General features: G+C 39.0%; 2 protein-coding genes across 4 annotated transcripts in view; one reads left to right on the top strand and one right to left on the bottom strand.

The window, feature by feature from the left end:
- Positions 1-942: 942 nt before the first annotated feature.
- LOC101862104 (mediator of RNA polymerase II transcription subunit 6) lies at positions 943-14,029 on the top strand. Its single transcript, XM_005095126.2, has 8 exons — positions 943-1,269; positions 4,284-4,443; positions 4,874-4,965; positions 7,259-7,341; positions 9,594-9,633; positions 10,658-10,726; positions 12,084-12,227; positions 13,202-14,029. The coding sequence occupies exons 1-8, from the start codon at positions 1,254-1,256 to the stop codon at positions 13,342-13,344; spliced, it is 747 nt and encodes a 248-aa protein (XP_005095183.1). The 5' UTR covers positions 943-1,253; the 3' UTR covers positions 13,345-14,029.
- A 4,601-nt stretch (positions 14,030-18,630) lies between these two features.
- The window catches only part of LOC101861880 (WD repeat-containing protein 92), a 13,929-nt gene continuing 4,956 nt past the window's right edge, over positions 18,631-27,603 (bottom strand). For 2 of the 3 annotated variants that reach the window (XM_005095125.3, XM_035968904.1), the window contains 8 exons: positions 27,006-27,241; positions 25,661-25,761; positions 24,903-25,033; positions 24,031-24,132; positions 22,301-22,416; positions 21,637-21,771; positions 20,326-20,423; positions 18,631-19,170 (listed from right to left, as the gene is read on the bottom strand). In XM_005095125.3, the coding sequence (XP_005095182.1) occupies positions 18,963-19,170; positions 20,326-20,423; positions 21,637-21,771; positions 22,301-22,416; positions 24,031-24,132; positions 24,903-25,033; positions 25,661-25,761; positions 27,006-27,179 (1,065 nt within the window). In that variant the 5' untranslated portion in view covers positions 27,180-27,241 and the 3' untranslated portion in view covers positions 18,631-18,962. Of the gene's footprint in view, positions 19,171-20,324; positions 20,424-21,636; positions 21,772-22,300; positions 22,417-24,030; positions 24,133-24,902; positions 25,034-25,660; positions 25,762-27,005; positions 27,242-27,603 lie in introns of those variants that run through there. The other variant, XM_035968905.1, reaches the window with a different exon arrangement.

The raw sequence follows: 27,603 nt of genomic DNA, 5'->3' as shown, positions 1-27,603 counted from the left end.
CTCTCTCTCTCCCCCCCTCCCTCTCTCTTAGTTCCTAATCTCTCTATCTCTCTCTTTCACCTGATCCCCCCTTCTCTCTATTTTACACACACAGACAGTGCACGTGCGTGCATGCACACATGCACACGCACGCACACACACACACACACACACAAACACACACAAACGCACACACACGCACGCACACGCACGCACACACTCCCATGTGCAGTTGCCATGAAGAGGCCTTCGAGGAAAAATGTCTTAATATAAACGTTTTTGGGGAAATGTTTTATTGATATACATTTGTATATACAGACTGAAAATAAGACTCTGATCCCTCCCTAATCTACTTTTTCAATAATGATGATAGTGATGCGACTTTTTTTTTTTTTCTATGGCCACGGATATTTTTATATACCCTGCAGGATTAAAGTTATCTTTATGTACTGGACAATGCAAAAAAAAGGAGAAAAGAAAGTTGTCAACTTAAACTATGATATGTGAATGTACATGGTGTATTTATTGTCCCTTGTGTCGTTAAAAGGTCTTCAATGAAGACCTCATTTTTCTCAGAAATTTTTTAAGAATTTCACCAAAAGAAGCTCCCAATTAAAAAGTTGTAATGACTTTGGAACTGATTACAACTAGAGATTTACAGGTTTACAAAAATAACAATAAATAAAATAACAAACAAATAGAAATAGAAATAAAAACAAAACGGTTTGTTAGAAAAATCCTGCTTTTTTCCGGTGGCGTAACGCATACAATTATAATTATCTTTGCTATTATTAATATTATTGTTATTGTGCTACATTTCGATCGAAATATAAAACTACGAGATCTACCACAAACTTCCGGTATTTATTTCTCTGAAGCTCATGCATAGGTATCGAACTCATAAATAAAAGGTTTGTTGAACTCCAAAATTGAGGAGTACCCTGGTCAAAACTTGAACTTTCCGAGTAAAAGTCAGAAAAACAGACAACACGGAAGACTTATTGTGAGATGCATTTTAAAAAAGGACGTCCAGATTGTTTTTAAAACTTCGATCAATGGAAATCGATACTCTAATACTCGATTGACAGAAATAAAATAACATTTGCCAGTCGATGTTTTTAATTTTCCGTAAGTAAGGCCAAACTAGAAAACTATGGACATGGTGCAGTTTGCCTACCTTTTGGACAACAGATTCTAAAAACTTGCTCGTCAAAGTCTCTTTTGTCAGCATTATTTTTATCCAAGCAACAACAAGACTCACCCTATCTTGTAATATGGACCACAAATCAGGTAAAATATAGATCTAGATCTAGTTCATCAGTGTAGACGCGAAGTGGCTATGCTATATGATGCGTGGCTCCTGTGTAACTGTACTGTAAGGCAAAGGCTATACTATGGCCCTCCACTTCACACTTCACATAATTATTACGAAGTGTATGCAGACCCGGTAACCGGGAACTAACTCACGAAGTATACAGACCCGATAGGGGAACTCTTTTGTGATTTCGGAAAGTTTCAGCACCCAGACCCGGTAGTGTGTGTGTCACGTGTGTGAGAGAGCAAGAGAGAGCAGGGGGAAGTGCTCTCTATGCTAACAAAATGTATGACATACCCCAGTTGGCAGGAGGGAACGAGAGAAAGATAGAGTGGGAAATAGATGGGGAGAAAGAAAGACAGGGACAAACAAAGAAAAAGAGAATGTGAGCGATACACAGAGACAGAGGAGAGAGAGAGAGAGAGGGGCAGAGAAATAGAGAGGGTGATTGCTCGATTGAAATTATGACATTGTTCTTTTCTTCAAATTGTGATTCCTCCAACTCCAAAACGGAGGAAAAACAATCGTTAATCGGAAAGACATCCGCAATCTTCATTTAGATCTAGGCTTGCCTCGAAACTAGATCTAGACCTAGGCCATAGATCTAGAAGAACCTGAGTCTACCCCCACAGAATTCAACACTTAGTGACTTAGTGTAGAATTCTGTGGTGATCTACCCTGAGCCAAGAGGGCGCTGAAACTTTCCGAAATCACAAAAGAGTTCCCCTGTCGAGTCTGTATACTTTGTGACTTTGTTCCCGGTTACCGGGTCTGCATACACTCCCTAATTATTAATAAGCTAGGCTTTGCAGGCGGCACATATATAAACTATCAAACCGGACACTACAAGTGGAAAAATTTAAACCCTGGAAGCGCGCAGGCCCTTTTTAAAGGGCGTGAGCCAGGCTACCCAGGAAGTGCACAGGATAGGGCTGACCTACTTCGATTGGGAAGCGTGCAGATAAAGGGCATTATAAAAGCGATTATCATTATAATTTTATATCCTTTTTTCAATGGAAAATTTCAGTATTCCTTATATGGAAAATTACGTAGATCTAGATCTAGTAAATTACAGGTAAAAGTTATAAATAGTGACCAGTGACTTTGCAAGTTTATCTTGACCTCGTAGAGCGTCTCTTGGCCAAAGATCGTACATAACAAGAGAGCTCACTCTGCCAAAAAAGTGTCAGCAGAAGTCAGCGCGTTGGTTCAGATGACGCTGCAGTCTTTGTTTTGAAGCTCTCTTTCGTTTCTCCAGCAGAATAGGAACAGCACAGTTTGTTACTTTCACTTTTATTATTTATTTTCACACAAGTAGGGTAACTGATCGCAAAGTTGGCTCTTTTTCGAAGAGGTCGCCACCGAATTTGAGGACACTTTTTTAATTGGCTCAAATAGAGGTGTGAACTATCTTGTTATACACAATCTTTGTCATGGCCAAGATATCGATCGATAAAGTGACGCGGTCCAGTTGAGCGATTATCAAGGCCCTATAAATCTAAATCTATACTTTAGAGGGCCATACGTAGGGGGAGGACCGTACACATAGCCACAGGCTTTCAGAAATTCATTTTTAAATCATTAACTAACTCTAGATTCTAGAATATACACGAGAGCTTAAAAACGGACATGTTGTCATGTCCCAATAGACGCAGCCATCTAATTGATTCATTATCTACCATAACGACACGCTCCTCGTGTACCCCCCCGGGGCGGTGCCACTGACTGATGTGTCTTTAGGCCATTCCCAAAGGGGGGACATTTCTCGTTCATGCACAGTAGAATTGTAAATGGGCTGATTCATCAATGTCAAGCTCATAAGTGTGCCTGATCAACAGCAGGGAACTGCTGCATTTTCTTTCCTAATCCTTACTATTGTCATTTTTCCTCCACTTATGTTTGTCAGACTCTTGTGACCCACTATTTCTGGGGTGCCTTGATAGTCGAAGAAGACTTTGTGCTGTTGAAGCTAGAGATGCGAGCATAGTAAGTCTGATTCCCTGTAAGGACTTCTCTGTTGACATCCACCCCTTGGCGCTCATATGACCTTATGCAGTTGCGGGCGCCGAAAAACCTCTACTAAAACTTTAAAAAACTATTTAAAAAAGCTCCGTGTTACCGTCTGTCTACTAGAAGGACAAAGAGTGACCTAAGAGTGTGCTGTTTTCACTTTATACCTCATTATTTTAAATAAACATTTTTGTGCAGCACTCCAAATCCACATTAATAATTTAATAGTCAGATTTAAAATAGACATAGCTTATATAACACTTTGGTCAGTAGTTAGTTGGGTGGAGAATAGGCATCATTGCAGGCAGCACAATGCCATTATAACACTTTGACATTTTGGTTTCCTCTCTTAACTTTCTTTACGAGTTCATTGCAGTTATAAAAATTGCGATCATGTGTAATGACTGAGTTTAAAAGCAGTCTTAATGAAACAGCAAAATAAGATTTGAAATTGGGACTACTTCTCAGACTTCTGTATCTGTGCGTCTGCTCTTCTTTTTATTTTTTTCCTTACTCAGGATTTTGTAACACTAACACAATCTCGAGTGCCCCAAATTCTGTTCACCTCTTGCTTCTAAAATTGACTGGTACCAATGTCACTGAAGTACTATTTGTATGACTGTGGCCTCAGTAAAGTAGTCTAATGGTTAGGCTTTGTTGGGCTGGCATCTGAAAGGTCGTAGGTTCGAACCTTGTCCAGGACCCAACATTGTATCCTTGGGAAAGGCACGTCACTCTGGTGGGAATGGGTACCCAGATCTGGTCAGTTTGTTTAAGTTTCAGCTTTTAATTTTTGGCTGCTTGCACTGTATGCTTCCTGGAAAGCTTGAGTGTTCTTGGGCCTTCAGGGGTACCAATGTTGAAAAGTGCAGAGAGGTTGCTGTTGAGTGGGGATATATGCACATAGAGATACAAATATATGCTTTGTATTATTATTATTATTATTATTTATGTTAAAAATCATACTTTTTGATTTCAGATAACATTCTTGGCATTTCGTGGCATGACACGGCCTGGGTGCCTCACTTAAACCAGAGCAACATTCTAGACTACTTCTCCGAGAGGACCAACCCTTTCTATGACAGAACTTGCAATAATGAAACTATCAAAATGCAGAGGCTAAATCCTGACCAAATGCTGTAAGTGAACATGGCAGATAGTATTATACATACATATAAAGTTGCCTTTTGCTGTATCATATGTGTATAGTTTATTGGTTTACAGATTTTTTGCTGTTACATTGTTAGAAACTGAATTTTACCTCTGTTTGTTATATCAGCCTTCTTTGTCGAGATATTTTTTTTATGTTGTCAATTTTGACAAATTGAAATTAAGGCATCTTTTGCTAGCACTAGCGGCCTATTTAATGGACCGACAACTCTAGGAGGGTTAAAGTTTGTGAGCTGAACAAGAGAAAGACTGATTCTGTGATATACAAAATAAAGAATTAGAAGTCAATATTTCTGTAATGATATTTGTCATGGGTGAACTCTCTCAGAAAATTCTATCTTCTTTGAGATAGTACATATTTTAAAAACGTCAAAGGTGTCTTTTGTTCATCACTGGCAGAAACATGACAGGACTGGAATATTCCTTGCTGCACGCTCAAGAACCTATTCTGTACGTGATCAGGAAGCAGCACCGTCATTCACCCACTCAAGGTATTCCGAAGTGCGATTCCAGTTATTATTGTCTCGTTGGTTGAAGGGCAGTACAGTCAAAACTGTCTAAGACGGTCACCCATTGTTGAGGAGAAAAGTGGACGTCTTAGACAGGTGGCTGTCTTACACAGAGTCTTTATTATGGAAAGAATATATGTGAGGCAGCGTGGTGGAATCAGGCTCTCGTCAATTTTTGGGCATGTAGAGTTATTGGTATCATCTTAAAGCTTGTTCACTTGTCTTTATTTGGATTTTAAAAAACATCCATTTATCTTGAATACAAGTCGAGATATTTGCGAAAGGAGGTGGGGGTCACCTATTTTCAGAGGTAAAATTAGTGAGAAAATGGCCGCCTAAGATTAGTTATTTCCTTAACTTAAAAATCCGAGGTAACTGAAAATGTACATTTTTGTACCTTTAATCAACGCTTTTCTGAAAAATCCATACAGAAAATAGTTCTTTAGCCAAAAAACAAAAATTTGATAAAAATTCACAAACTTGCAGAAAAATGCAAGTTTCCTCACTTTGATTATTTTGACGAGAGCCTGATTCCACCACGCTGCCTCACATATGGAGGGGTGCTGTTTGTACAGGTGATTGTCTTATAAAGATGGCTGTTAGAGCAGGTACGACATACTGGAAAGACTGAATGGTTCTCACACAGAGAAATCCATCATGGAGACTATCGATTTGACGGCATTAATCTGCAGTGTATTGATAGCAGTCAGTACTTCTGTTTGATAGAATGTGTGGTTTGAAAACCTCAATGTTTATGATGTGTGGGTGGTTGGCGGGTACTCTGGTGTGGTTTGCTTTGCTTTGCTCCTTCTTTCCCATCAAAAACTATTGTCCTTCTCTCTCCTCCTCCTTATTTGTGTTTGTTACTCTCTTGTAACACCTCTAATCTTCGGCCACCCCCCGGGGCAGTGCCACTGACTGTAGTGTTTTTAGGCCATTCCCAAAGAGGGGGACATTTCTCGTTCAAGCATAGTAGAATTGTAAATGGGCTGACTCATGTCACGCTCATAACTGTGCCTGATCTACAAGAGGGAACTTCTGCTATTGTCATTTTCCTCTACTTCTTATGTACATTTGTCACTCACTTGTGACCTGCTATTTTGGGGTGCCTTGATAGTCGAAGCAGACCTTGTGCTGTTGAAGCTAGTGAGGTGAGCAGTCTAAGTCTGATTCCCTGTAAAGACTTCTCTGTTGACACCCACCCCTTGGCGCTCATATGACCTTATGCAGTTGCGAGTGCCGTAAAACCCTCCACTATAAAACAAATAAATTTAAATCTTCGGCACTTATATGACCTTATTGTGTTGCAAGTGCCGTAAAACTCTTGCTAAAACTAAAATCCACAATGTTTGTTAATGTAGTCACAAATGTGTCACTGGGTGTTGTGAGGCAATGTTCCTTGTCAGATAAGATAGAGGGGAGCAAGTCATCCAAAAAGGGAGGGGGGGGGGAGAAGGGTTGAATGTGGCTGTATTTGTTCACAAAAGCATGTATGCGAGTCATGTGATTTGGTCGCTTTTAAGGACAAGCGGGCTAACCCAGATTTCGAGGGTTTCCAGAAATCTTGACCTACACCAAAAGTGGGCATTGCCCTACCAAGAGGAGAAGTTTGGTTTCATTGGTGTGTATATTCGTTTGGTTACAGAGAAAACTCTCATTGCCTTTTAAAGAAATTGAACAAGGGGCAAAAGCTTTTCCTTAGATTTTCTCAAAACAGCATTTTTCGGGATAGCCCCCTTGTGCTTAAAAGCGACCAATTGAGATAATGGTCAGAGGCCTCTGTCTCCTTGACTCTTTGTTGATTTTATAAGATCATCCAGTCTTATTTCCTCTCGTTACTTTTTCTTTACTTTTCCGATCCAGCGGCCATTTGAGTTCTAGCCCTTCGGCCTGTCGATATGGCAAAGAATTTACTGGTTTTTATTAGCTGTGTTTTGTCGTTGTATAGAGTATTTCTGATGTCTGGGGAGGCAGGTAGGTAGGTAGGTACTATGCAGGTCGCTAAGTGCTGGGCAGGTAAAGAGGTGGTGTGATACTGTTTCATCCTGGCTGTCACAAAAGGGGCGGTTGGGTAGGGTATCCTTGCGGATCCTATTTAGGTAGGAATTCAATGGGATGTGTTGTGTTCGCAGGTGAAAGATATAGTGACTTGTTCTCTTCTACTCTGGGAATTTAGTGCATCATCTCCTCTGGTTGAACAGTTCCGGTACTCGGAGGCAGAAGTATGAAGAACTACGGTCCATGATGATCCTGTAATTTTTGTTTTTGTCCGCAGCCACACCTCTGGCGGACTACTACATCATTGCTGGCACGGTGTATCAAGGGCCAGACCTGTGCTCCGTGGTCAACTCCAGAATGGTGAGTTGAAGAAAGTTACACACAGATAGTGGCCTTGAAAAAATCTGATAATATTGAAAGCGTGCCGATAAAATGAGTTACTTCTAGGATTGGAGCCCTGTGGAAGTAGAGATACATCAGGCTAATAGCTGAAGTTTTTACAATTCATAAATAGGAAATAACTTGCTGGGACCCCTTTCCATGAAAGGAATGATCGGTGTCTTAACATTAACTGAAAGTCATTGGCCTACTATATTTACACTCTAGTACTGGAATGGAGCAATAAATCTTGAGAGATGCAAAAAATTAGGTCTAGATTTATGCTCTCCAAACAACAGTGCGCTTGGCTAGTGAACGGAAACCTCACTTTTTTACAATGGTGTTTTAGAAGTCGGACTTTCCCAAGAATAGATCTAAACGAACTTAATGAAAAACTGAAAATTAGACTACAGTGACTTCAGGCTCCTCAGTAAAACTGTGCGCCCTTTAAATGATTCTGAACCAACATTTATTTTGTCAAATTCGAAAGTTGGGAAGTTTTAGGCAGCCCAAGTGAGGGACTTTCACAAATATAATGTGTAGAGATAAACGGCATGTTGTACTTAAATGAATAGAAAATCTACCAATTTGACCCTAGTGTGGATTATTGGCCAATATCTCCATCTGTGGATTGCGAGAAAGTAGCCAGTTTCTTCTATGACCCGAGAATATTATTTTATTCCTTTTAAAAAAAATTAAAAAAAAAAAATTCCAATGTGAAGCAGCGTGGTGAAATGAGACGCTTGTCAAAATAATGAAAGTGAAGAAACTGGCTTTTTCCCACAGGTTTGGCAATTTTAATTAATTTTACTTTTTGGCTCAACACCCTTCACGCCCATTAAAGAGCACATTTCTGTGTGGATTTTACTGAAAAGCATTGATTAAAGGCACAAAAAGTATTAAGCTTCAGTTAGCAATGCCAATCGGGCTTTCCCGCGCGGCGAAAATTTGGTCCCTGTTTGCGGGCGATTTTGCGGACCCGGCCGAAGCGTAGGTAACTAACTTTGTCAGCTTCGGTCTGCTCTATTTCTGAACCAATCCGAATGAGACTTGGCAACCAATCAGAAAAAAGGGGAAACTAATGATATGTGGACGTTGAAGTTCGTACACATAAATTAACGTATACTTTTCGTGTCGGGAACACTTTCGTATCGTGTACACCGAAAACTATAAGGAGTTTGAATTTCAACGCCGAGATGGTAATAGATCTATCTATTCTCTATAGTGTGCTCAAATTTGAACGTTCTGAGTCAAGTATTTGTTTAGACCCGATCATAAATGCACGACTACCCCCCTATCCAAAGCGGCTTCACACAGAGACCGGCCATTTTCCCCTCACTCTCGCGGCAAATGTATGTGACCTACAAATCCCCGCATGACTATTTCGCGCCCGTTCATTGGTCACTTGAAATAGGGCAATGGCGGGCGCGCGCAACCGGTTGTTTTTCTCTCTATTCCCCTGTAACATCGCAGTGGGGGTATTCCGAGGCGAGTTTTTCTCGTCTCGGGGTGTTCGCGTCTCAACGGGTAAGAAGAATTTTTAATTGTACGGCATGCTAGATTGAATTAACTTATCTTTTACGGTTGGCATGGTCTAAAGTCATCATAAAAAGCTTTGCAATTATTTAGTCACGCTGCCGACATATATTCCTAAAGATCCCATGTTGTGATACGATGCTATAAATAAAATGGACTCACCCTGACACCCCTTTTTCGCAAAATCGTAATAGGTACACCAAAATTTTAATTATAACAAAATAACTACGAAATGGGTAGTAAATCTGACTGCAGAAATGATTTCTACATCCAAAAACATATCGGGTAGCCAAGTTTCTCTCTAACACTCCGATTAGTTACAGAGATATCGTCAATTTTCTTACAGAATCTGCTACTGCGTGGTCCACTTTTTAGGAGTATTTTCCTATATGATGTGGGTCATCCATATTTTGCCGACTTTTACAACCCCATAATTTTTTAAATTTATGAACCGATTCTTAAAATTTAAGCAGCATAGTTCTTAAAATTGAATTGAAAATTCTTTCTTAGGTACCAAATAAAAAAGGGCTAAAGTGGAAATTTAAATTTTCATTGGCATTGCTACTTCACTTTCTAATCAGTTCTAATGACGAAAATAGCATGATTACCTTAATATGTTTCAGACACAACGAGGAAATAAACATTTCGATTAGTTTGAGCTCAAATTTGATTAAAATTGTTTTCAATGTGCTCCACAGCTGAACACCCTCCACAATCTACAGTCTGCCTTTGATGAAGGTAAGTGTGTGTCTGATATTTCTGCTGTGAGCGACTGTTGTTTGTGAAGGTAAGTGTGTGTCTGTGATATGTCTGCTGTGAGCGACTGTTGTTTGATGAAGGTAAGTGTGTGTCTGTGATATGTCTGCTGTGAGCGACTGTTGTTTGTGAAGGTAAGTGTGTGTCTGTGATATGTCTGCTGTGAGCGACTGTTGTTTGATGAAGGTAAGTGTGTGTCTGTGATACGTCTGCTGCGAGCGACTGTTCTTTGTGATGGTGGCAGTAACTAGGCAGACATTTGAACGAGACATTTATCTTTTAACCCTATCCATTTGCCCTGGGGTCATTTTGTACCCCCGGGGTTGTATTCTTCACATTTTAGAATACGTCTAGGATGAAGATCTCTTTGAAACTTTCAGTATTTCTGAAAAAACCCCCACATTTTGACAGACTGCTATGCAAAGCATACGGATCGGATTAACAAGTAAATTTCCGCTTTGAAAAGTGGTGGCACAGAGTTCCCCATGTCGTATGGATACGATCGCAGAACACGATGTACGGATAGGGTTAAGGATTATTCTCTCTAATAGGTATGAAAACAGCAGTTATCATTGTAAGAAGTGAAGCTTCTTCTAAAGTCTTACTTCTTGGCCACTGATCTGTCATTGCTTCTTCATGTCCATCTCCTCTGTTCTTCTCACACACTTTGTCTTACTTTTTAAAAATTTAGCCATATCATATTCTGACATAAAAAAGGAGGTTTTGATTTCTTAAAAATTTACATAAATATGGTGATTATTTAGTATGAAATACTTAAGCACCTTAAGTATGAAAATGTTTTGAGTTACTGTAATAATTGTCGTTTTTGCTGTTATATCATATTTGATTGTCGTTTTTCATGTTGTATCATATTTGATTGTCGTTTTTCATGTTGTATCATATTTGATTGTCGTTTTTCATGTTGTATCATATTTGATTGTCGTTTTTCATGTTGTATCATATTTGATTGTCGTTTTTCATGTTATATCATATTTGATGTCCACAGCTCAAAGTTTTGCCCGGTTCCATCCCTCAAGAGGTTACTCTTGGGAGTTTAAAGAAAAGGAGGAGAAAGGTGGGTCTGTTTTCTCATGTTCATTTGGAGTTCAACTTAGTGTCGCTTTTTTCATGGATTACAGTGGGTTGTTGGGGGGTGCTCTGGTGTGGTTTGCTTCTTCTTTCCTATCAAACATCTATCGTCTTTATCTTCCCTCCTTTTTCATTTATTGCTCTCTTGTAATTCCTCTAATTTTCGGCACTTATATGACCTTATTGTGTTGCAAGTGCTGTAAAACTCTTACTACAACTCTTAATTACTGCTACCGGCACATGTGGTGTAGTGTGTAGATACTTTTCTGTCACATGCAGAAGTCCTCAGTCTGATTCCCGAGTGGGGAGAATTTTTATTCCCTCGGGATGTTGTATCCCTCTGAGCCAGGGTTTGCACTGACAGAACACATGTCTGTATTGTGGTCGATAAAAGAAGTTCCCATTGGTCACACGTTTCTTCTAACGCATGCTCAGATTCAACAAAACTGAAAGTTGGGCCAGACGACTTCGTCATATGCGAGTTTTACGGTATATATATTTTTAGCAAGCTGTTCAACTATTTTAAATCAAGAAAGGAAAATATTTTAGGAAATAGAAGAAAAAAACGCATCAGTTCTTTTCTTTTTTACAACCGTACGTACATTATGGATCTTTCTTGTGTTTTTCAACATTAAGAATCTGAATTTAGACAAAACATTTCTCGAGCATATGCATTGGTCGGATACTACAGATTAAGAAACTGGTTTAAACAATTTGGGGTTAGTACATGGGAAAAGATGGCCAGTGCTGTAAAACAAATTTTGCCTTTTACACGTAGATTCTTTATATTTGAAACACTTACTTTACTTTACTTTTCCGATCCAGCGGCCATTTGGGTTCTAGCCCTTCGGCACAACATACACAGCGAACTTCGTAGATCACAAAAAGATTTCCACGTCCTATTGATTTCAGTATGTGCATGCTAAACTGTAATCAGTTATTAAACGTTAAAAAACCGAATTAAATTAAAGGTACAGAAAAAGCAGTGCTCCAACAGTTCCCTTGAATAACTTTAACTTCGAAGTGAAATGTTTTAACCCACCTTTTAAATAAAGCAAAGTAACGCGTGTGTTTTGTTGTGTGTGCAAAAGCCGAAGGGCTTGAGCTCAAATGACCGCTATCGTCCTTATCTCCCCTTCTTTTTTTATGTTTGTTACTCTCTTGTAACACCTCTAATCTTCTGGCACTCATATGACCTTATGCAGTTGCGAGCGCCGTAAAACCTCTACTAAAACCAAAACCGCTGGATCAGAAAAGTAAAATAAGTAAAGCAAGTGTTTTGTTGCGGTGTCCCCTAACGTTTTGATTTCCTTTTTCTCCCACTGTTGTCTTGCGACCCAAAGAGCCCACGGCTAAAGACAAGAAGAAAAAGAAGAAAGAGGAAGCGAGCTCGTCGTTCCAACGGGAGAGAGTGGACCTCTTGTTGGGGGAGCTGGCCAAGAAGCACCCTCCCTTCTTCATCTCCCCGACGCAGCCTGCGGTCAAAGGTAGGACGGTTGGTGGGTGGCGGGAGATTTGAACAAAGCCCATACTTTAGTAGGCTGTGTTTCCCCTTAGTAAGGATAGGTAATGGCACAAGTTGTAAATATAGTACATGAAAAAAAGTCTTTGATAAACTGCAAGAAAGATGGTGTTTGATGGGTGCTCTGGTGTGGTTTGCTTCTTCTCTCCTATCAAACGTCTATCGTCCTCTCTCATCCTCCTTTTTTGTGTTTGTTACTCTCTTGTAACACCTTTTATCTTCGGCACTTATATGACCTTATTGTGTTGCGAGTGCCGTAAAACTCTTACTAACACAAAAACAAAACAAGTAGAAAAATGTTATGTTAGTGAACCAGTTTGGGAGAACACAAGGGAATATTGCATCTCTAACAGTGGATGTTGTATGTCCACACCACAGTGCAGTAAAGACGACTGTGGGAGAACACAAGTGAATGGTGTATCTCTAACAATGGATAGAAGTGTATCTCTAACAGCTGATAATGTATCTCTGACAGCTGATAGTGTATCTCTAACAGCTGATAGTGTATCTCTGACAGCTGATAGTGTATCTCTGACAGCTGATAGTGTATCTCTGACAGCTGAAAGTGTATCTCTGACAGCTGATAGTGTATCTCTAACAGCTGATAGTGTATCTCTGACAGCTGATAGTGTATCTCTGACAGCTGATAGTGTATCTCTGACAGACAATGGATAGAAGTGTATCTCTAACAGCTGATAGTGTATCCCCAACAGTGGATACAAGTGTATCCCTAACAGCGGACTAGTATTTATTTATGTATGTAAAACAATTTCCTGTGTGTTTACTCTAAGACTAACAGCTAATTTCAAAATCCAAAATGCAGCACAGTTTGTTGTTATTACTAAACACAAAAGCGCCAGATGATAGAATTGGGCAGGGTACAAAAAAACAAAAACAAAAAACAGGGGACCAGTAAACAGAACTTGTGTGTTCTTTCAGAAGAGGCAAAACCAGCAGCAGCAGCCACTGCGGAGGTGAAGACGGAGAAGCCAGAGGAGAAGCCGGCCACGACGACACCCGCTGCAGCCCCAGCCAACGGCAGCATGAGACCTCCACCGGAAAAGAAACAAAAGCTGAGATGACCGGGCTGAACCTCGGGGGGAGATTTGATTTTGTCGTGGGCATGATTGTATCGTGATGATTGTACGGGGTTGTGTGGGGTGATTGGATGAGGTGATTGTATGGGATGATTATGGCTGAAGTGTGATGAGATGAGAGAAACTGATATTGGTGGGAGTGTGTGTGTGTGAGAGTGTGTGTCTGTGTGTGTGTATGTGTGTGAGAGAAAGAGAGAGAGATTTTTCTGATGACTCAAAGCTCACCATGAACAATTGATCTGGATTTCCAGAAGGCGAAAGTCTTTGTAGTGTGACTTGTTAATAAGAATGAGACGGATAGACTGAGAGAGACAGGGTGAAAGAGAAAGAGAGAGAGGGATTGGGGATTTAGTTTTTATCTCAAAATTGTTTGTAAATTTTATGTATGGTAGTTGAAATGCAACGGTCAAGTATTTTTTTAAACCTGGAGATTAAATGAATGTAATGCTTTGAATTATTCTTCCTATTTGTCATTGGAACTTGACTCAACTGATTCAAAAATAAAATGTTTTCTTCCTTTTACTGAGGAAGTTGTGAAGCATTTTTAAATTTTGCCATTCAAGATTTGGGAGCACAATGTGTATTGCTATGATATTTTCTTGTTGTAATTTCTGTAATGTCTTCAACAGACTGGTTATTTTGATATAAAGTCTGGTGTGGAAAAAAATGAGGTAGAGTGTTGTTCGTTGTGTTCAATTCTTTGAAGTAAGATGCAGGGAATTCTTAAGAGTTGGGCTTACTTTTGCCTCTTTGTACGGAATGTTCGTACTTTTTGAACAGTTTTCCCCCATGCAATGGGCCATGGCTGTTTCTTCTTGCTCACAAATAACACATTTTTGAAGATTTAATACTGCTGTCTAACTCTAAAGGCAGAATGACGTAACTGCACGTTTCATGATTTTGAGAAGAATGCGAAAAACTTTTACTGCTTGGCTTGGTTAAAGTTAGGAATGTTCTTAACTCACTGAAGACGTTTCCCGTTAATAACACGGGATGGCCCATCAGTTCTGTGAGATGGTTCCCGTGGAAAACACAGGATCGTCATTATCGCCGTTTAGCGTCTACGCCAATGCCGCTAAAAGCACGGGATCTCTGACTAAGAATAAGATGTATGCACAGCCATTTGTTTCGTTCCACACAAAAATTCCCGGAAATTGGTCAATAACTTTTTGATCCAGAGCATTTATTTATTTTTTTTAGTTAGGTGACTGCTACGACTGCTTGTGAGGCGTCTTATTCGTAAATTTGCTGAACATTGAATTTTATACCTTAAAAAAAAAAAAATGACAAATAATAATAATCTAGCAGAGATAAACACTTATACTTTGGTATGTTTATTGTTGTTGTGTTGTTCTTGATTATGTCAAAAGGGCATTGCCCTTGGTTAAATGGTTCAGATTTTATATGATTTTGAAAAAAAAAAATCCAACCTTCAGTCTTCAGTGCTTGTATTTATTATAATTTATATATATAAATATAAAATCCTTCAGTCTTCAGTGAGTTAAATTTCAATGTGGTTGTGCGGGAATACAGACTTGTCACTGCCATAGACAGCTGGGTTAAGTTCGGTCACGTACGTGGCTTTGCTATAGTGAATACCATTAGTTAGTACTATTTTAGTTGTGTAGTGTAGATGTTATCCGTGGGTGGTTGGCGGGTGCTGTGGTGTGGTTTGCTCCTTCTTTCCTATCAAACATCTTATTCGTCCTGATCTCTCCTCCCTTTTTGTGTTTGTTACTCGCTTGTATCCCCTCTAATCTTCGGCACTTATTGTGTTGCAAGTGCAGTAAAACTTTTACTAAAACTAAGATATTAGTCCTGACTTTCGTTCACACAACAAGGATGTGGACTAGACTAGTGCAACAAAACAATAAAATGTAAAAATTTGATTTTGTCAAAAACGTAGCTATGCCTTGGGACTACGGAGCTATGCCTTGGGACTACGGAACAGCACAGGATATTTTTTAGAGGTGGGTGCTACGTAACTACGGACTTCAAGAAAATCAAATATCATGTGGTAGGGGTAGTTTATTCACAATAACTTACATCATGTAATTATTGTCATTTTGATCTACGCACAATGTTTTATATTGTGCATATTTCTGTATCGTTTCATATTGAGACGGTGGAATGTGAGTGTTCGAAAAAATTGTTATATCGTCTGCCAGTTGTTCAGATGTACAAAGCTCAAAAGCAGTAAATAAAAATAATAAATTTATTTGCAGTCTCGTCATAACTAATCTGTGGTATGGGCTGCATGAGCTCCAGAGATATTGGTTAAAATTGGAAATTCTAAATGTTGAAAAAAAGCATGAAGAAGAGATACAAGATGTACAATTCTTCATAAAACTGTTTTTTGTCTCTATCCTGAACAATTTTGCTTTCTGGGCTTAGTACATTTGAACAGCTAGCTGGTGATGTGTATGTTTACACCGGTGTGGGGTATGTTTAGTTTACACTGGTGTGTGTTTGTGGGGTATGTTTAGTTTACACCAGTGTGTTTGTCTCCATGTGTGGGTGTAGGATAATTTTACACGTGAGAGTGTAGCTTTGTTCATGGACCAGGCTGGAAGAAAAGTGGGAAAGTTTTTACAGTTTTGTTGTAGTATGTAGTAGTAGTATAAGGTTTTACGGCGCTCGCAACTGCTAAGGTCATATGAGCGCACAGTTTTGTTGAGATTGAGTACGTTAGGTAACTGATGGACTGATGGCTCTGTTGGCAACACACTGATGCAGTGCTGTGATTTGTAAAGGGGACTTGAACTGAAGAATAAAGATTTATGTGGACACTTTCTCTCTCGTTGAATTCAATGGGTAATAATTATGAGAAAGCTCCACTTGTGTTAATTATTCTGGCAAGTTCTGTGAGTGTTGCTCTGCAGGGCCATTGATAGTGGCGTAAAATAAAAAGCTGTGGTTGTGTGGGTGGTTGGTGAGTGTACTCCTTTCCTATCAAACAGTTATTGTCTTTATCTCTTCTCCTTCTTTTCTGTGTACGTTTTTCTCCAGTAACACCTATCTTCGGCACTTACTTGAGTTGCAAGTGCCGTAAAACTTTAAGTAAAACTGAAAGAGTTGAGGTACATGGATTCCTTACTTTTATAGAGACTGATGACCAGACCAATCTGTGGAGTAAACACCAACCTAGACAAAGTGTCACAGCTTGGGACTGATTCTACGAGAGATCTGTTCAATTAATACAGCTAATTCGAACACACCTCTAGGATAAACAGATTTTGGCTCAAAGTCAACTTTGACTCGAAAGAATTTTAAAAAACAGGGGGTGGATTAAACATGCAGCTTTATTAATGAAATATTGCTTGCAACGCTCACAGATTACAATGCAGTTTGAACCAGTAAGATATAAATTAAATGGGTGATGCTTGGAACACACAAAAAAGGAGAAGAAAAGGCACAAACATGTTCAACCCAAAATAAGTTTCACTTTTGACTTCCTGCAAATCTCGCACAAACTTTACTTTACTTTTCCGATCCAGCGGCCATTTGGGTTCCAGCCCTTCGCTCTGAAATCTCGCACATCAAAATGATATTCGCTCATTGCAGAAATATTTTGTGCTTTAGGTTAGAAGTCTGAGGCCCAGTCATTCTTCATTTTCTAGGTTTCAGAACATCCAGAGGCTTTGATGGAAGTGTTTATTTAATTCTTGTCAAAGACTTCTGAACATAAAGTGTGTTCAGAGCTCATCATTATCTGTGTTCAGAAACTTGCCAGAAAGAGAAGTTCAACTGACTTTATATTAATCTTCTGCCAGCTCCTACTCAGCCCCCAAATCTTTTCTTTAAAAAAAAATCGCAGTTTCTTCATCTGTGGTATCTTTTGTATGTGCTCAAGAAATAATTTGTTAAGATTCTAGATTCTGAGTGGTCGGGAACCCACCCCCCAAAAAAAAAAATAAATAAATAAATAAATAAAAATAAAATAAATTTTAAAATTTTAAAAATTAATTAACAAAAAATAAATAGATCTAAATAAAAAATTTTTAAAATTACTTTATAAAAATTTTGAATAAATAAATAAAAAGTTAAATACATACATAAAAAACTATTATAATAATAGTATTCATAAACCCATAATGTAGGTGTACGAAAAGAAACAGATTTTTAAAATCTCTCCTGAAAAAGTTTGCCTTCTCGGCTTGGTACCTTTCAACAGCTTGTAGTTGATAATAAAGTCTTTGTGAATTCCCATCTAGTTGACAGAACAAAAAAGTGCTCTATACCAATACCATACTTTACATCATCATTTGCACTGTTACGGTTGATTGCTGTACCACAGAACCATGCCACTTGCAATATATGCAAACACACACACGAACACTCACACATGAACACTCACACACTCACACACACACACACGAACACTCACACACACACACGAACTCGGGACAAAAGTCATCAAAGTGCAAAAGACTAAAAATTTCTACCCGAGTACTAATGTATTACATTTCCAAGTTCCTAATGACATGTGGCACGTAGCGCCCCCCCCCCCCCCCCCCCCCCCCAAGTGTCTATACAGCAAGTAAAAACAAACCAAAGTCCAAGGCAAAAACGCTATTTTTCCTGTGGCGATCTAGAATATATTTACAGCCCACGTCTAGTGTCAGGAGTGTGAGTTTTCTGTGTGAAACTCCATACTCTACCTAACAGGGGTGAGGGAGTTCCCCGACATATTATTCAGTTTCCATGGTGTGGAAAAAACGCAAGCGTTCCGTTCCCCTCATGCTTTGATGGAATAGATTGTTTACCTTCCACCAGTCTGTAAAATACAAAACTTAATAAGCGCAATCTATCGAGAACATTTCTTGTAAGATGGCGGCCTATGCTTTGTTGCCTTTCACGCTCCCTTATTAATTGAGAATATCTGGAATGGGCATTTTGTTCAGAGTCGTAGTAGCAGGTCACAGGCGTACAGTACATAGACGACAGCGTCTGTAGCTGATAAATGGGAAACTTGGACTTTTGTCACTCTGACTGAGACTTCAAAAGTTGGAGGTGTGTTTTGTCTGAGGGCAGTGTCACTGTTACGAAAAAAAAAAAAATCTGTATTGCTGAGACATAACTCCAGTCCAATTGGTAAGCAATCAACAAAAAGATGGATATATCCATCTTCAGAAGGAAGACTTTCACCCTTGCACACAAACACACACGAGGAAAAAAATAAATATCAAGTCTCGGCCATAGACAGATGTACAGGTATCACAAAACCTTGTGGCTTTTCCACAAGAAACACACACACACACACACAAACCGTATGTCTAATAATAATTTATTAATATAGAGGCCTTCTATCTGTCTCACAACAGACACATACACAGTTACACACACTCTTTTTTCGAGCATCGAACTTGATTATCCTGCGTGCTACTGAGAGCATCTAACTGTTAACAACCAAACATACACCCTCTTCTTAATAAGACACAAACAACAAAGCCTATCTGTCTCACAACAGACACACATATACACATAATCACACACATCCTTTCAACAAGACAAACAACAAAGCCTGTCTCACAACTGACACACATACACATAATCACACACATCCTCACAACAAGACCCAAAAAACAAATCCCCGACGACCATCACAAAGTGTTGAGCTTGGTGGAGATGAGCACGCGGATGGTCTGGTCGAAAGACGTGCACACGGACAGCCCCATCTTGTCGGGGCTCCAGTCAAAGCTGCTGACGGGCTGTGTGGACATCACCACGTTCTGGAGCAGGTCCACCGTGCCAGCCACGCCCATCTCCACACCCTCCGGGTCTTTCTTGGACCGAGCCGATGGATACGAGCTGCACAAGGGAAAATGGGAATACAATGTGTAAATGTAATAATCTGTGTTCATATTAAGGGGAAAAAATGTTATATATATATAAGAGGCATCGTGGTGAAATCAGGCACTCGTCAAAATAACAAAATTACTAAAACATGCATTTTCGAACCAGTTTGGCAATTTTAATCAAATTTTTGTTTTTTTGTTCAACCCTTTTATGTCCAAATAAAAACTCATTTCCATGTGAATCGTATAGGAAAACGTCAATTAAAAGCTCAAAACAAAATATGCAATTTTTCAGTTTTCAAGGACTCTTTAGCTATTGAAGTTACCAAACTTTGGCTGCCATTTTGTCGCTATTTTTACAACTACAACTAAAAACCAAGCAAACTTACCTCTTTCAATCACAAATATCACTTCAGCTCAAGATAGATGGGTATTTTTTTTAAAAATCAAAAGCTAGATCAATTTAATAAATGAACATGCTTTAAGATGATACCAATAACTCCAAATGTGTAAAAATTGACGAGCGCCTGATTCCACTGCGTCGTGCCACACACACACACACACACACACAATTTATATATATTTATACACACAGTGAAACAATGACATAAAGAACAAGGTCAGGCAGTAAAAATAGTTCTTTATATCAGACAACACACACACACACAAACATATTTTTTCTCACATAGTCAGGTTGCTCTGGGCCTATCCTTGCCTCGTTTGCCTTCAATTTTGCCAGTGAGATCTAGAGATAGGTGTTCAAGGCTGTTTTGTCTATTCAGGTGTCCCAAAAACTGCATTTTGTCTTTTCCTCATCCAAGGCAATGAAGGAGTTAAAACAGGTTATTTATTTTTTTTGCTCTACTATAAAAGAGAGGGTGCGGTGGCGAAGCGGTTTGTGCGCTCGTTTCCGAAGCGGAAAGTCCCGGTTCCAGCCTCGGTTCGGACAGATTTTTTTTCGCCCCCTCCTGCCCACCCAGCAGTAATGGGTACCTGACTTCCAGTTTTGGGGAAGTAAAGGCAGCGCGGAAAGGAACTGGCCACCCTACCACAATATGCTGTAGGCCCAGGAAGTTGTCTCACTAAAAAGGCAATCCCCAATGTCCGGATTAGATGCGGGAACAACTTTGCTTTTTTTTTTTAAAATAAAAGAGAATTGTAATCTTACTATTTCCACAAGTTGAGAGATCCGTTGCCACCACAGGTCATGAACACGTCTCTGTTCTGAGGTAAATGTCGGGTCAGCCAGACTGTGGACTTGTGTGCCTGCCGGAACAGTTGGGGGGGGGACGGTACGAATTAGTGAGGTGGACAAACAATCTAGTGTCAGCAGCCACTGTGTGAGTGTGCGTCTGTGGATGTGTTTGTATGTGTGTGGGCGTGTGTTTGTGTGGATGTGTGTGTTTGTGTATGAGGGTGTGTTTGTGTATGTGGGTGTGTTTGTGTGAGGGTGTGTGTTTGTGTGTGTGTGAGGGTGCGTGTTTATGTATGTGTGTGTGTGTGTGTGTGTGTGTGTGTGTGTGAATGGCGTGTATGTGTGTTTGTACCGCATGCTTTATAAGCATGTGTGTACAGTGTTCTCATCCAAGAGTGTGTTAGCGAGTGAGGGCTGTGTACTATGCCTGAGTTACATGGAACAAAAGTCTATACACTTATCATTGGGAGGATGTTCAATAAATGCAGTAATTCCAGAAAGAAAATTTTTTTTAGGGGTGAGAAAAAACTGTTTGATTCTTTTTTAACAATATCTTTTCTTCTCACTTTGGCAAACATACATCCGTTACCATAGCAACATAGACCTGTCACTGTGGTGCTTGACCTGTCACATTTCTGAGAGAGGGGGCTCCAATGGCTAAGTGAGCAGTGAGTTTAGACTCAAGCAATGTCAAGCAAGTGTCGGTGACACGGGGATCAGATGGGTGGTCACTGGAGTGTGTCCTTGAGCAAGACACGACAACCTGAGCTCAAAATACAGGGCGCTGCACAGAGGCGACCAACAGTGGCATTGTTTGTAAACTGTTCTGTATTTGTGTACTAATAGTGTGTATTTAAGTATGTATTTGTGTATGTAGGTTATTATAATTAAGTATGTATTTGTGTATGTAGGTTATTATAATTAAGTATGTATTTGTGTATGTAGGTTATTATAATTAAGTATGTATTTGTGTATGTAGGTTATTATAATTAAGTATGTATTTGTGTATGTAGGTTATTATAATTAAGTATGTATTTGTGTATGTAGGTTATTATAATTAAGTATGTATTTGTGTATGTAGGTTATTATAATTAAGTATGTATTTGTGTATGTAGGTTATTATAATTAAGTATGTATTTGTGTATGTAGGTTATTATAATTAAGTATGTATGCTTGCCATTGTAAAACAAAGTGCCCTTCTGGGACAAATAAAAAGTGTCATTTATTTTATTTTTTTTTTTTTTTAATTTAAAAAGAAGACGTGAAATATGATCATCAACATACTTTTTCGGAGACATTTGCAAAACCTTTGGTTGGATGTTGTGTCCTCATGTCAAACACGTGGAACTTTGCCTCGAGCGTAGCGGCAGCCAGTTTGTTCATGGCAATATCTTTTCTGTCAAATTCCAAGCAGCACACCTGAAGGAAAAACAAGAAAAATAATCAATTGAACATGCAAGGTGTGCACTTGATCATTTAAAGACAGTTAGTTCAGGCTTTGTCGTGGAATGATGAAGGGTGGTTGGTGGGTTCTGTGGAGAGGTTCGCTCCTTCTTTGTTGTTAAACATCTATCGTTTTTGTCTCTCATTCTTCATTTATTTGTATGTTACTGTTACTCTTTAGTAACACCTCTAATCTTTGGCCCTTATATGACCTATATTTGTATTAAAAGTGCCGTAGAACTGTTACTAAAAAAATTTTTAATGGAATAATGTCAAGAAGCTGTCCCAAGATATGAAAAAGAAGAAAGAGTTTTTCTGTGGCCTTACCTTGACCCATTTTCCTACACTATAATGACATCGTCCAAGACACCCATCACTAATACTGCTACTTTTTTCATCAACAATGGCTGGCCCGTCTAGGACAATTTCGACTTAACCGGCGACATGAAGACATTAGACCAAATAATACATAATCACCGAAACTGTTTTACAGAGCAGCGCTCACCCCATTTTTCACATTGGTCTCCCATTTCAGCGCCATATTTCTCAGGTCGAACAACTTGATGTCTCCGTTGTCATACCCCGCAGCAACACATCTGTCCTCCGCGGAGAACGAGTCGCCTGAAATGGAAGGGACACAGTCTTACAGTTACATGACATTTACTTGTTCAAGCTTAGTATTTTTTTTTAGTAGAGGTTTTATGGCGCTCGCAACGGTATAAGGTCATATGAGCGCCAAGGGATGGATGTCAACAGAGAAGTCCAAACAGAGAATTGGGCTTACTCAGCTCACCTCTCTAGCTTCAACAGTACAAAGTCTGTTTTGACTATCAAGGCACCCCGGAAATAGAGCATCACTAGAGTGTGACAAACATACAAAAGAAGAAGAGGAAAAATGGGCGATAGTAAGGATTAGGAAAAAAAAAAAGCAGCAGTTTCCTGTTGCAGTTCAGGCACAGTTATAAGCATGACATTGATGAATCAGCCCATTTACAATTCTACTGTGCATAAGAACATGGTTAATATCCCCCCTTTGGGAATGGCTTAAAGACAACTTCAGTCAGTAGCACCACCCCCGGGGGGTAAAGCCTAGTATGTCATTCATATACACTAAAATACTAATACAAGCAAAGAGTGCCCTTTCACATTTTTCACTGCGCTTTGACTTTATAAAGGAAATATATGAATATAATAAATGTATATCGTTGCATTCATACTTCATGCACAAACCTCGATAGAGAAAATTTTATGAAATTCAGTTTTTGCCTTTTTCACATCAACAAGACAGGAGACATAAAATGCTGACAAATTGAAACAGTCCACAACATATGGGGAAGTTGGGGTTCTTTTTTCAGTGCTGAGATACAGTATGACAGACAGACAGACAGAAATAACAATATATATATATATATATCAATGGCATGTTCACAACAAAACATGGACAAACAAAGGTCTCTGCTGATAACGTAAGTTGTATCGGCAGACAGGGTCAGATTATCCTGTGTTTGAACTTACATTGCAGCTATGGCTGCTGGATTGGAAAAGTAAAGTTAAGTAAAGTAACTTACACTGTAATGAGACAAAGGGTAGAACTCAGGCAATTTTTTTCACTGGTGAAAATAAGACAACTTTGAATTCAGGAAAAATTAAGAGACATTTCTTATAAGAGAATATAAAGATCTTCGAATTTTGGAGGAGTTTGAGACGCATTTCTTAAAAGTGAAAAATAAGACAACTCTGAATTCTGGAGAAATTGAGAACATGCATCCGTGCCCCAAGTTCATGCCACAGAGGCAAAATGTGATAGGAAAGGATGTTTCTATATGTCTCTACATCAGTTCTTCCATTGACTCAGACACGAAGAAAGTCTTCCACTCTGTCCGCTGCTCTACTATCAGTATACTTTTAACTTTTCTTGATGGACATCTGGTGAAAAAAAGCTATGGTTTATGGTTTCATCTGCAGGCTGGAAGGCTGTTCATTTTTTGGCAGATTGGCTAAATGACAAAATTAATCACTAGAGGGAAAGGGTGTATGTTGGACACAACGCTTTAACATATTTTTTTTTTTATGTCGCCCTTTTTAAAATGTAAATACAAATCAAAAAGCTATTCCTTCTAAAAATCCATGTGCTCTATCCATCCTACAGACTCATTCACTTCTGAGCAAGACAACAAATTGAACAAGCTGACATTGTGCAACCTGACTACAATTCTGTCAGACGGCAATCCATACCAAACGCCACGGTCCAACAGTCTCTTTTTGTCTCCCCTTCTCCCGGCTCCATCGTCGCTACCGGATCGTTCTTCTGCCTGGGGTCCCACACTTTGACAGTTCCTGCCAGATAGAAAAATACAAACAGTGTAATAAAACGCAAAACACTTTTGTACACTTGAAGGCAGTGAAAAAAGTAACAAAATGAAAAGACATGATAAGAAAGGAGTTTAAAAAGAAAAAAAAACAACAACCCCACAACAAGAGTACCATCAAGAGTGTCTAAAAATTTATTTTTTAAACGGGAGAAAAGGGAATGCAAGTAGCTCATTAGTCTAAGTTTTCCAATCAAACTCTCCGGCAGTCACACGAACTGGGTTCCAGAATTGACTGGGAGGGACTCTCCTCTGGAGTCTCAGAAGAAAAAAATCTAAAAGATAACTGATAAAACAAAAACTATAGTCGGTCACACAAATACAGTCCACTCTGCTTGTGTTGAACTCGCTTGCGCTGATCTTCTGTTAAGTTGATCCTTTTCTCGGGTCCCAGCACCTCTTCTTCTGTACTAAAGTCCCAACGGTTATGTTGAACTTCGAATGAGTTGGTCTTTGTTACACTCCCCCGACGACATCAACTCATCCGTAACCAACTGTTTGTCTCAATCGCAGGCATATATATAGGCTATTTAAATTGGATGAAACACCTCGATGAATGCGACACCCACTATATTTAACTTGGATGAAACACCTAGATGAATGTGACACCCACTGTATTTAACTTGGATGAAACACCTCGATGAATGCGACACCCACTGTATTTAACTTGGATGAAACACCTCGATGAATGCGACACCCACTGTATTTAACTTGAATGAAACCCCTCGTTGAACATACCGTCCCGACTGCCAGTGACCAGCTCAGGGGCTCCCTCTCCAATACCCAGACCTCCGACTCCATCGATGCAGTTGATGATCTCTTTGTGGCCCTGGGCCGAATACACCGGGAGCTCAAGGGACTCAAGGTTCCTGAGACGAAAAGAGAATTTTTGTATCATATATCACTGTCTTTTTGTAAAGTTTTAAACATTTCTCTACTACTGCTTTTATAAGGAAATATAGAAAACAGGAAGGGGTGGGGGCAAAAGTAGTAGCTACAGATAACAGGTAACATAAAATGATAAAGAAAGAAAAATTATTTACTCTTGTCAATTATGCATTTTTATTATAAAATGCATTCCACAATTTTTCATTTGCTTTACAAATTCAGCTTCAACTCAAGATGAAAACTTAGTACACAAAATTAAATCATTAGTAATTAATGTGTCAGATTGCTTGACTTTCGGCTAACATAAAAATATGACAAAAGAGTTAAATTATTGACTGTTTAAACCATCTCACAAGCTTGTCATTCCCACTCATACTATAAGACAGCGAATGTATCTGTTGACTTTTTTTTTTCATAAGAGTTTTATGGCACTTGCAACACAATAAGGTCATATAAGTGCCAAAGAATAGATTATGTGTGTTACAAGAGAGTAACGTACACAAAAAAGAAGGAGGAAAGATAAGGACGATAGATGTTTGATAGGAAAGAAGGAGCAAAACCACACCAGAGCACCCTCCAACCCCCCACTATATTGACTTTGTACCCACCATATCTGCAACTTGCCGGAGAAATCTCCAGTGGCCAAATGTCTGTTCTGTAAACTTGAGGCAGCAAATGTTCCACACTTGAAAGCTTTCGACTTTTCTACCTAGAAAATGAATACATAAAGCTCATTAAATAATCATGATAATACTATAATACTAATAATAAATAATACTAACTAATAATAATGGTAATAATGCACGCACATACACACAAATAAAATTTCCATAATGCCCACTCCTGTACAATGCAGCTCTAGGTGCTTTACAATGCCTTTATCTTAATGAAAAATATAAAAGTAAATGAACATGCATAAATGCTCTTTAGACTGATGCAAACAAATAAGTAGATATTAATTCACACTATCGTACAATCAATGACGATATATATATATATAATAGATATATATTATACATATATTATACATATATTATACACCACAGCATGAGTACTAGGAATAATACTGATCAACTATCAAGATGACATTATTCGAGGTATAAGTCTCCTTACAGAAACGTTTCCTCCTTCCTTCTTATTGACACTTCTTTTTTTACAACAACAACAATAATAATAAAAGAAGAAGAAGAAGAAGAAGAAGAAGAAGAAGAAGAAGAAGAAGAAGAAGAATATTATTACTATTATGATAATAATTACATTTATATCACGCATCCATGCTCTACAACATGTCCTTTGTGCTTTACAACTGTCTATTATCACCCCCACTAGACCCTTGAACATGACTCAGAAAACATGTTGGCTTCCCTTGAAGCATGCAGTGCAAATTGCAGATATTACATGCTATAAACACCAACAAACCAACTAGATCTTTTACTGTCTATAGCCAGGTACCCATTCCAGCCTCGGTGATGTCACAGTGATGTGAGGAAAATTCAGGTAAAGTGCCTTTCCCAAGGACACAACATCGGGTCCCTGATGAGACTCCAACCCATGACCTTATGGTAGAAGATCTGAGAGCCTAGCCACTGGCAGATCTCCACCACCACAGAAAACCATTTATCATGCTCGGCTTGAACAAAGAGTCAATAAATCTTAGCTACTTTTGCCCCTTGACACCAGATCTAAGAGGATAAACCACCCATTACCGAGTCAAAAACAGGAAGAAGTTCTGCAGAGGGCCGGCCGACCAACCTACAACACAAAAAAGAGGGATATTTTGAGCGAGGTATACCCTAACCCTAACTCTTGTACAGTTTGTTCAGTGGACCTTATTGTCACTGTAAATGCCGGCCCTCAGCGGAACTCCCCCCCCAAAAAAAACAACAACAACAACAAACCCACCACACTTATGAAAAGCAGAAGTGTGAAAAGACAGATATTTTAGTAACTTACATCTTTTACGATTTTGACATCACCCTGTGACACTTCATAGATTTGCAGCGCGCCTGTACCTCTTGCATAGTTTCCAAGAGCAACAAATTTGGCACTGCAAGGAATCCACTTGGCATCAAAAACAGTGTAGTTGACAGGTTTTTGAATGTGTAGAATGATTTGAGGTTTATCCATGATGACGAAATATTCTTTGCTTTGTGTTCCAAATTATTTCGCCTTAATTTTCAAAACCATCACTGAAATGGAAAAAATATAAATCCAAATTCAATAGAAGATAATTATATGGCCGGCACTATTTCTCCGAACGTTCGGGAAAATAAAGCTAGGCACTATTTCTCCGAACGTTCGGGAAAATAAAGCTGGGCACTATTTCTCCGAACACTCTGAAATCACATCCTTTCCCCCAAATTTAGGATATTATATAGAGTATAGACCTACCAAAGATTGTTCGTATACAATATGGTTCAATCGGTCTAAAAAATGTCCGCAGTAAATATTTATATAAAAAAATACTACAGTTCCAAACAGTTTTTCGCTACAGATATGATGTGTTGCCTTTGAAGGGTGCTGCTCTTAAACTTAATGTGTTCACTCGTGT

This window comes from Aplysia californica, unplaced genomic scaffold (genome assembly GCF_000002075.1).
Source record: "Aplysia californica isolate F4 #8 unplaced genomic scaffold, AplCal3.0 scaffold00096, whole genome shotgun sequence".
Taxonomy (NCBI): domain Eukaryota; kingdom Metazoa; phylum Mollusca; class Gastropoda; order Aplysiida; family Aplysiidae; genus Aplysia; species Aplysia californica.
Note: the sequence above shows the minus strand (reverse complement) of the source record. Positions and strands in the feature narration are given on the sequence as shown.

Coding starts and splice junctions, on each gene's coding strand:
- LOC101862104 (XM_005095126.2), top strand. Junction 4,444..4,873: donor CTAAATCCTGACCAAATGCT/GTAAGTGAACAT, acceptor CATCACTGGCAG/AAACATGACAGGACTGGAAT. Junction 9,634..10,657: donor ACAGTCTGCCTTTGATGAAG/GTAAGTGTGTGT, acceptor TGATGTCCACAG/CTCAAAGTTTTGCCCGGTTC.